This window comes from Crocodylus porosus, unplaced genomic scaffold (assembly GCF_001723895.1).
Source record: "Crocodylus porosus isolate Cpor-Errol unplaced genomic scaffold, CroPor_comp1, whole genome shotgun sequence".
Lineage (NCBI taxonomy): Eukaryota > Metazoa > Chordata > Crocodylia > Crocodylidae > Crocodylus > Crocodylus porosus.
In genome coordinates, this window is record NW_017728943.1 from 60,171,346 (window position 1) to 60,182,141 (window position 10,796).

The window sequence follows — 10,796 nt, forward strand, 5'->3', positions numbered from 1 at the left end:
GCTGCCCATGAACAGGTTCTGCGAGCCCATTGTCTCGGACGGAGCCGCCTTCCCCCAGCCCCTGTGGGAGCCGCACTGTTGCAGCAAGGCCAGCGCCGCGGAGCCCGGCCCGGCCCCGCAGCCCGCGGGCGGGGCGCCCTGCCAGCCCCTGCCAGGTACGCGCCCTGCTCGGGGCCACGGGGGGTGCTCGCACAGTCCCTTCCCCTGCCAAAAAAAGAAGCAGCCCTCTGGGCAGTGTGAGGAGGGGGCTGCTTGGGGGCCCCTTGGTACCAGCCAGCCCCGCAGGCCTGGGGAGGGGATGCAAAGACAGGTGGCAGCGAAGCCACTGCCCCCCTCAGCGGGCACTGCCGGGCAGGGCTTCAGCGGCCCCACGCTCCACTCGGTGGTGCTTAGGGTGCACGAGCCCCGCTTGGCACACGGGTGGGCAGCCAGCCCCGGTTTCTTAACCGCCCTAGGGCTCCGGCTGCCCCGGGGTGGGTTTTTAATGAGCCAAGGGGGCTTGGGAAGAAGGGTGTCAGGGAGGGTGAGACAGTCTGGATTGTAACCCGGCTCAGCGCAGGTCTTGCCCAGTGCGGGCATGCGGGTGAAGGTAGGGAGTAATGATGGGTGCTGCTGTAAAATATAATGCTCCATGCAGAGATGTTACATCCCCCCCTCTTTGCCACCAGAGGTAGTTAAAAGCTGCTCCTGTTTGTTTACTGGACCACATCCTCTCTCTCTTGTCATTTCACAAGTTCCTTTGTGGTCCCTCCCCCACCCCGGGGAAATAAAAGCCCTTCTGAAACAGATTGTCCACGACCGAATTTATTATGGTTGCTTGGAATTTATTTCGACGTTGCAATGTAAAACTTCTTTTAACTCGGGCCCCTGGCATCTGAACGCAAGACACTGAGGAGCGCAGCTCTTTGCCTGACTAGCTGGAAAAGTGGGAATGCAAGTTTTTCTAAACCAAAATGTATGAGAATGTCTATATATGCCAGACGCATCAGTTTCCGGTGCTGTTCGCATGACCTTCGGCCGCCCATACTGACACATCTAAGGATTTATTTGTTAGTAAGGTAGAAGTTTGTTTTTGATCACAACAAATATATAAAGATATGTGGTGGTGATATCCTGCAGCGAGAAGGAAAATGAAAAGTATTTTGTTTGGAGAACCTCCGGCAAGCCGCATGTCATTTGTCATATCTGATTTATTACCCACAGGCTCACATTACAGGGGAATTTCAAATCCTATAACAACATCTAAGATCACATACTTTAAAAGGAAATATGTGGAAGAAGAGGATTTTCATCCACCACTCAGCAGCTGTGCACATAAAGTATGTTTTTAATAATCATTATTTTTACTAAGAGATTTAGATGCTTAGTAATACTTGCTCAAAGCAGAAATACTCTACCAAAATGGTGACAATGATCCAGCTGTTTGTATAAAATCAAACAGTTGACACATTTTTGGCTTAATTGTGTTATTTATTGTCATCAAATACTTTAAGAAACAAAGGGGTTCCTTCAGCGATGATAATAGGAAATATAAATACTCTGAATCACTTCCTTTTCCCATATAAATGTATTCATAAACAATTCCACTATGTTCATGGGGGGAGGGGGACACCTGTCTAGTTTGCCTGCTAAAATCCACTAAGTATGTTTTAAAAAAAAAGACCCTATAATTTCCCATTCGTTCATTAATTCATTCATTCATCATTAAGTTTCAGGGTAGGTTCTGCATGGGTATACTGACCTAACATAAAAGCAGAATCACTTAAAAGGAAAGTATTTTCTGCTGCAATATTTATTCTTATTCAAAAGATCAGTTTTAAAGGTCAAACAGCATATTTTTATATTTCTTAAACAGAGGCAAAAGTGGGGTTATAGATAACATTTCCAAGGTTTGTGAAAGCATTAATTAAAATCTGATGTTACATGAAAGATTTAGAAAATTGTTTATGCTCCTTCTTGTTAAGGGTTCAAAACGTGCTTAGTATAGACTATAGAGCATCCTCAGTTTTGTTCTGGAAGGCATCCTGAAACTTGAGGGGGTAATCACCTGGCAGAATCATTTCTGGTTTCTGTGGCTGCTGCATTAGAGATATGTAGAGACAGATGTCGTATCTGAAAGATAGATAAGCCCTCCACCAGTGTATTTTATTTTCAAAATCTCTAAATGAGTGCCTTTAACAAGTGTTATTCTGACAGCCCTGGAGACAGAAGTCCTGTCTTCAGCTACAGAATGATTAAAGCAAGGACAGTGAGCTTCCCACACTGCCTTGCAATATATCTCAGCTCTTACTTGGAGGGGTAACCTGTAGGAATGAGAAGGTAGTTTATCTTCTTGTTCATATTTGCTGACAACCCCAGACCTGAAAGGAGAAGGTTGATAGTTGTGGTGGAAAGTCCCATGGACAAATATTCACTTAGATGTGAACAAGCATTTGTAGGATCTAGCTCAGGTTTATGCAGCTTAATTTAAGCCACCTAAACATGAATCAGGAGCAGTGGATGCAAGTATTCACTGCTTGCTGGGAGGAGGTGGTAGGAGCCTAGTAGGCTTGTACAAGAGGGGCTGGTGGTTCAGGTCCTGGGCTGTTGGGTCCAAGGGAGGCTGTTGGGTCTGCGATGAGTTGACAGGTCTGTGGTGGGGGGAGGAGGAGGAGTCTGCCTGGTCCCAGGGGGAGGCAAGGGGGTGTTGGTCAGAGTTAGGGGTTGGGAACAGGGGGCATAAAAACAGTACACCCTGAGGCTGTGGAGAGTGGCTGGACTTGCATAGCCCTGGGCCTGTGCTGTGAACGCATACAAGCATTCACTAGACTGTGTTAAACCTCGTTAGGTTGGCTTAACACTCTGCCAATCTAAAGTTAAGTCACCTCAGATCAGAACTAATTCTAGATTGGGACACGCCATTTCTGGGGTGACCTAAGCCCTGTGCATGCTTGAGCCGTGGGGCCTTTAGATTGCCCTAACTGTGATTAGGGCAGTCTAAATGTAATGCTTGTGTGTACCCTTGGTGTGGAGCAGTTACAAGATCCCTCCAGAAATCTGAGAACACCAATCACAGAGTACCAGTTTTCAGCTACTGAAGGCATTGGTTCTAGTAATTTATTGACCTGGAGATGGAAGCCTATCCTATTAGTACTTCCCCAGTTCACTCTGTCACTCAATCTATATAATATACTAGCTCTATTAAAAAAAAATGTGCTTGCATATAGCATATTTTTAAAAGCCTCTAATTGCCACCATTTCTTTTGTCCTTGTGGTTTTTCACCTCCTTGTCTACTTCCCTCCTTCCCCATAATGAATATGTCTTTGTTGGAAAGGGGCAGACAATTTTTTTTTTGTGGGGGAGAGGGAGGGAGGGATTAAAGTGAAGACCAGATATAGGCATTGAGTTCCACAGTAAGTCTGTTTTATGTTATCGTTCTGTTGCTATTGCAAAAACGTATCATGTAGGAAATCTGAGGTCACCAGTTTATTCTTTCAAGCACAAGTAGATTTTCTAATTTGCAACATTACTGCTAGGGGGAGAGACAAAGGGAGATATTTCCCCCAGGCTTACTTGAATTGCTCACATATGTTTATACTCCTCTTTTCCCCCATTCATATGGACTAAGAAAGAGGCATGTTTTCAGACTTCCTTTTCCCTTTTGTCTAGCCACCGTGCGTGTGACCTGTTGAGTTGGTGCTGCAGTAAGATCTGGGTGGCAGCGTATTCACACCAATAGTTCTTTGGAACTTGCTTCTACTGGTGGTCTTTCATGGCACAGGTCTAGTGCTTTTCAGTCACAGTGCAAGGCTTGTTGAAGTCTTTAATGAGCTAATGGATTATTTCTACAGCAGGGCATAAAGGACTCTGGTTAACCTATGGAGTTAATTTAATTTAAAGCTAGAAATGTATTGTAGAAAATTACTACACCAGAGAAGAAAGTTCTGGTTGTGAACTTGTTTGAAAAATAGTGCTAATTTTGGCTCCTGAAATGACCTGTGCTTCTACTGTTCTATGCAGGGCAGACAGCAGCAGGCTGTGGGAAATACCACATGGTGGATGGGCACTGAGCACTACTGAAAAGGAGCTGTGTAGCAAGCTCCCCAGTTCCTTATAGCCACCCTTTCCCACTGCAAAAATTCTGAAACCACATGGGAAAAGGAGGAATGACCAGGCTGCAGATGGGGAAAATCAGAGCAGGCTCTTTGTGATGTGTTTCTTTCCTCCTACGCAAATTTTCCTGTTCTAAAAATGGAAATTAGTCAATGCTGCTTACAGTAGCAGATACTACCCCTCTGTACTTTGATTCCCAGGGTAAGGATCATGGTGAAGAAACCATGGCCTCCTGGGAGTAGTAACCTGTTCATGCTACCACTTCTGAGAAGGAAGCCCTATGAAGAAACAGGGAAGAGGGAACAAATTTGTGGGCTTAGAGCCAGGGTTTTTTTTACAAATCCCATCCTTTTTAGTTTTCTGACTTCGTCCCTGTCTATATATGTTCCCACTAGTCCCATGGATGGCTGGGTGTATCACTCAGCCCAACAGCTGCACTCCAGATGCTGCAATCATTTTGGATTGGTTTTTTGGTCACTACACACATTTTTGTATACAATCGCACTGTAAGAGTTTGGTTAATGGAGACTCCTCATTGCAACAGCCTATTTAATTGCTCAGTCACTTCTGACACGTGAACTGGCTGTTGACTGATCCTTGTTTAACTTTAGATGGCCCTTGTTGTGATGGCCACATAGTGAGAATCCACCTTTCAGCTTGACACTGGAGAAATCCAGCAGTGCATAGGTTCCGCTCTGTTCACAAAAAATCTCTCCATACATTATTGGTATATCAATGCAGAGGAATTGCAAATGGAGGTCACCCATACAGAAAATAAAGAGTCAGATTTTTACAACTAGTGTTTGGACACTCAGAAACCTGGATTTTTGTATGCTTGCTTACACATACAGAATGCTTAGTCTTTTATTTTTTCAGTTCAGATGCTGGTCAGGAACAGTTGGGCCCTGGAATATATGGATGTACAAAGCTCGTAGCCCGGGTTGAGATCACTTGGGAACTCTGGCGCACTCTAAGTGTAAAACAGTGGATTTGTACACTGTCAATAAAGTGCTTAATTCTATAATTGCATGAAGTGAAATTGGCTCATTCTTTTCTGTCTTTTCTGTCTCCATTTTCAGACAATCTCAGTTTTTGAGGAGCGGGCCCATATTCTCTACATGTCTTTGGAAAAATTAAAATTTATTGATGATCCTGAAGTCTACCTGCGGAGATCAGTCCTTATAAACAATTTAATGAAGAGAATCCATGGAGAAATTATCATGCAAAACAACTGGTGCTTCTCTGCTTGCTCTTTTGGCAACACCTCAGCACAAGAATGGTTCATGTCACAAGACTGTCCCTATAGAAAACGTCTCCGGATGGCAAAAGAGGAATGTGAAAAGTTCCATACGTGCTGCTTTTATCAAGAGTGTGGCAGTCACTATTTAAATTTGCCATTCTCTGTTAATACTAATGGGGAAAATTCTTCCTCTTCCTCTTCCTCCTCCTCCCCTATCTCTTTGCCAAGTTGTTCCCAACAGGTGGATTATGGCATTGGCAATGCCCCTGTTTACAGGAGTGATGACCATACACTTGCTAATGAAATATTCATTACTAATGCCAGGTCTCATGGTAATCAGGAAAAGGCAAAATTAAATGATGAGAAAGGAGGTAATGAAACTGAACGAGATGGTGTCACTCTAAACTGTGAACCGATGAAAGGTGACCTTGCTCTTGAATGTAAAGGCAAATTTTATGATTATTTTGAGACTGGATCTAATGACAAGAGCAACATAAGTGAATCTTGGAAAAAATCCTTGAGGAAAAAGGAATCTTTACCAAGTAACAAAATGTGCTGCAGCAAAGGAAGTAAAATATGAGACACCCTTTTTTGCTGTAACTTTGACGCATGCACGGCATGTTCAGTTATCTATCAAAATTGTATTTTGAATGGATTTTTTATAGTTTTGTACAACTGATACAATCATGCCACAAACGTTATGTGTATAGTTTTAAATGACTGGAGAGCAGATTGCCTAAAGCATCTGTATGATCAACATCAGTGAGCTATTTATAAATATGGAGACTTCATAAAGAGCACAGTTGAATTATTGCTTACAATTATAGTTTAGCTTTCGTTACTGAAAATACCAACAAGCCAGCTGGGGAAAACATACCCTTTTATATATCCCCTCCCTCAAGAAGTCTGCCATTAATTAAAAGGAACCCCCATTATGCTTACCAATTAATTAGATGTTTGGTAAACAAATTGATATTACCAACAAGGGTGGTCTACTTCTTGTAAGACAATGTTCATTGTGAGGAAAGACTGGTTATGGTGGTTGGGGAATTAACTCTACATACTCATACTGACACAGTTAAATTCCTGTATTCATTCTTATTCGGCTGACAAAAGTCAGGATGTAACATAATGAAATACCTGTTCATTGGATCTTAATCAGAAACACCACATACAGCACAATCACTGCATGTTTTCAGCTCAGCTGCAATCAGTAATGAGGTGTATGGTGGTTTGTTGTTATACAGGGCAGATATTTTTTGTGCCTTATTTTTTTATCTTAATTTTTGCCAGTGTGAAAATTAAGTATAAAATCAGCGCTACAGCAGGGATTTAACCTAAATAGAAAAAAAAAAACCAGGGTGGATCAATTTTATTAAAAATCTGTAGCCTTTGAAATATCAAGTTGAACTTCCTATTGAAACATCTGTATTCTTCCTTTCTGATGCTCGATTGCTTTTTGATTTGCCATCCTTAGGAAGGGATTTAGGAAACAATAGAGAGATGTCTCTTGTAAACAAGCATTAGATGCTTGAGCATTTCTATGGCAACTGTCTGTTGCAGGGGCTTTTTTGTATAATGAAGTTCATGAACCAGTGGCATGTTTTATATTTTATTCTGTTTCGCATAATTTCTCTCTTTTAGATTGCAAAAGCATGCAGGGGTTTTATATGACTTTTGCTGTTGGTTTTTAAAAGACAAGCAGAACAAAGAGCACAATGTTAATAAATGATGTGGCGATAAAATTTTATCTGAAATGAATGTATGGGTTTTACTTTAAAAAAAAAAAAAAAGATTATTTTGGAGAAATGGGTGGAGGTTTCAATAGTTAGGGACAAATTCAGTCAGTTTTGGTTGTACCATTTTAAAATGCACATTTTTGCAACCATACTTAATATGGTGTTCAAGGGTACACTAAGAATATTGTGTGTCCTGGATCCACCACATTTTGGGGTCCCCCACAACAACTGGCAGGAAGTGCTGTGCATAACAGTGAAATCCAAGTCACATACGATGCCTAATTACTTTCTGTTTGTGCTTGGGGACATTGCAAATCCAAACTGTATCTCTTTCACACTGGTCTTGCCCTAGAAACAATCAGCTGTAATCATGCGTCCCACTTTTTACTACGGATGCAATTCATCCATGTGCTTGGGACCAGATTAGTTGCAGTAAGGAAGACAAGGGACTTGAGAGTGGTCCACTAGAATGAATTCCAGCCTACCTGCACATTCCATCTCTCACTGAAATCAGCAGGAAAGCGCCTGTGGATTTTAGCAGCACTGAGTCAGGCTCTAATTCATCACTGTACTGGGTCTTCAGTAGACTGTCCACCCTGGATTCCAAGGACATTGTCTTAATTCTTCCCTGACATTATTACTTTTAATGGCAAGTAATAGCAGTGCCCCAGAGTCAAGGTTATAGGGCATCTTCCACTGATAAGTACAGCAGTCACCCTTAAAAGCTTGCCAGTTAAAGCAACCTCACACCCTTTGCAATATTCCCTATAGGATGCATGGGAAGTGATGGTGGGGGGGAAAAGTCTCAGATAGCTTTTATTTTGTCTGTAACATGAAACTGGAAACTTTGTAAGGGATATAATTGTAACAGGAATTCGGCAACAAAGAATGGAGCCCACCTGATTTCTCCAAGAGGGAAGCTTTTTTATTATTATTAATAATATTAAGTATAGATCTCATTCATACAGTGTATGAGTAGGATCATAATTTATGCATTTGTCCACAAGGACCAATTTTTTAAAAGCTGATTTTTCTTGTGTTATACCCAGATAGTCTAGTAATGTCTGCTCTTTTTTTTTTCTCAGTCTTTGATAAACATTTGATGTTTTCAGCTTAAATATTAGATGCTTGTATACTAATGTTTTGTTGTAGTAAAGTGAGGTTTCCTTGATATATATTTATTAAAATGACCAAAATTCATTTTAATTTTATACCTCTAATGGCTACTGGATCCTTTTTTTTCCTTTTTCCTCTCCCAAATAAATTTGGAACGTGTTCCTGTACTGCAGGGATTTACATTAAATGATCTTCTTGTACCACAGGTATGGACCAACACAGAGTTCTAAGCTGTACTCTGGAGCACAATTTTAAGATATGCTAAAAAATGTAGCAGATATGTTTGAAGTGTAAGCTGGGCATTTAGTGCTTGGGTATTGCAAAGACCAGCATTTGGCCAAATTTTGCAAACTGTAGCATTCTCTTAGCACCTAAGCCCATAGAGCATTATACGCTTGTGAGGTGTTGAGTGTCATCAACTCTGTGTATGGGCGACGCATGGGGGGCACATGCCCCCCCGGAGCTTGGCCATCACCAGCTGGGAAGAGGGGGTGCCGAGTGAAGTAGCAGCCAGTGCCCCCCTGAGATTGACACTGGCTGGTGAATGGGGGTGCTCAGAGAAGCTCCAGTGGCACTTCTGGTTTTGCTGCTGGCACTTCCGGTTTTGCTGCCGCTATTCCTGGGGTCAGCGATCAGCCACTGGTGTCCCCCCAGACTCTGGCCCATGTGGCATGCTCTTCCACATCAAAGAAAAAGACCCATTAGAGAAAAAGTGCTTCCCATGTAGAAACTTTTTTATGGCAATGATTTTATGGATTGTGTTTACATGTGATCAGCACAGTTCACAACCTGGTTAAGTTGCCAAGTGAATGATAAGCTGCACAGTTCGATTGCTGCAGTTTTTATTTTAAACAGTACCGCCTCTCCTCTCAGGTGGAGAACAGCTGTGGTCCCACAGAGTTGAACGGAGAAGTGACGCCAACTGAAATGAAGGCACAATGATTAGTTAGAGCATAGCCATTAACTGTGGCTCTAAGTATACCCCAAACTCCTGATTTACTTTGTCTATAAGGTGCAAATCTACCCCACGTTCTGCCTGACTTCAGACAAACATGGCTAATTACCTCTCTACTCTCAAACCTCCACCTCTGTAGGGAGCTAAGGAACCTAACCCTGCAAACTATTCAGGTATCTTTATTATATGCAGTATATGCTGTACTATATATAGTATTATTAAGGCACCTAGCACCTTGATCCCCTATTATCAGACAAAATGAGGAGATATAAAATGTATAAAAATCTATTATCTATTCTGATTATATCTATTCTCTGAGAGTGGCAGTGTGAAGTAAGGATAAGTCTATGTCGTGCAAGGCAATGCTGTGCAGACACCCAGTGCTAGCTCTTGGATGGGGAACAGTTTAGCTGCATTAGCACAGCAGTGCCTGGGTAACTAAGTCCTACTGACAGGGCTTATTAGCTTGCCTGCAGCCTGCATAGCAGCATTATCTATACTGTTTCCAGGTTCCAGAGTTAGCACACACACAGCTAGCATGTAGGCTTTACATAAACATACCTTAGGTTTTTTTCCCTTTACTTTACTTCACAAGCTATAACAAATTATGAAAGTAAATGCCAAGGTCTAGCAGTATGCTAAGAGTTCCTACCTACTTTTTGAAGGCACAAACTATTGTTTTGTTAAAGGGAAAAGGAGGGAAATCAGAAACAAGCCAGGGAAATTACCAAAAATACAAGAGATACTGTTATGAATTTCAGCTTTGCTTTTCTTAATGGGTTCTGTTGATACATTTTTGCTTTGTAGTGCTTTAAAGTTATACTAAGTTATACTAAGGATATAAATCAGCCAAGGCTTTTTTTGTATGCATATTCAATACCAAAACCACCTTTTCTGATAGCACAAATTTCAAAAAGTAGTTCTTTTTCAAGATCGTATTAGTTCCTTTCCCTTCTATGTCTCTTGCATACATGCTAAATGCATCTTCCTGAACTAGATATCAATCTATCTGCCTGAGAGAAATGGTCAGAACAGCTTATCTGTAGAGGGATTGTTTTCTTCTGTACCATAAGATATTTTTACTCATAAGAACTTAACACTATAGAGCATTGTGACTTTCGGCTGCCTTCACTTAACCTCTGTATTCTTACAATACACTAGAAAACAGAAGCAGAAAAAGAGGTTTCTGTTGTGTCTGTTTTATCAGCGATAAGAATAAAAGTTTTGTTTTATCTCTGGGATCACTTTCCTCTAGACAATAAATTTCCCATTGAAAGGCATAGTTTATTTCAGTGGGGAATTCCGCCCCCTCCAGCCTATTTTTCCTCAATATATACAGGGCGTGCATCTACACAAGATATTTACTGTGGAGCTGCCTAATTAGCTCTGTGGTAAAGTCTCAGAGTCTACACGTGGCCTTATTAGCCTACAGTAAACTTATTAACTCCACCATAGGTTAGTACTTGGAAACAAAAGTTCTATCCTACAGTGGCATTCTTTAGTCTGTAGCAATGCATGTGTACACGCTGATGGGGCTGGTTGGAGCACCCTCGTGCCCCAGCCACCCCTCTGCAGCATGTTGAGTCAGGTTGGGGCAGCCCAGGGCTGGCAGGCTGACTCCTCGGGTCCCTGCCAGCTGGGGCTGCTCCACCT

General features: G+C 42.0%; 1 protein-coding gene across 1 annotated transcript; it reads left to right on the top strand.

Moving 5' to 3' along the window:
* Window positions 1-6: 6 nt before the first annotated feature.
* Window positions 7-8,283, top strand: SERTAD4 (SERTA domain containing 4). Its single transcript, XM_019549434.1, has 3 exons — window positions 7-155; window positions 1,204-1,319; window positions 5,173-8,283. Exons 1-3 carry the CDS (start codon window positions 8-10, stop codon window positions 5,911-5,913), a joined length of 1,005 nt encoding a protein of 334 aa, XP_019404979.1. The 5' UTR covers window position 7; the 3' UTR covers window positions 5,914-8,283.
* Window positions 8,284-10,796: the final 2,513 nt, after the last annotated feature.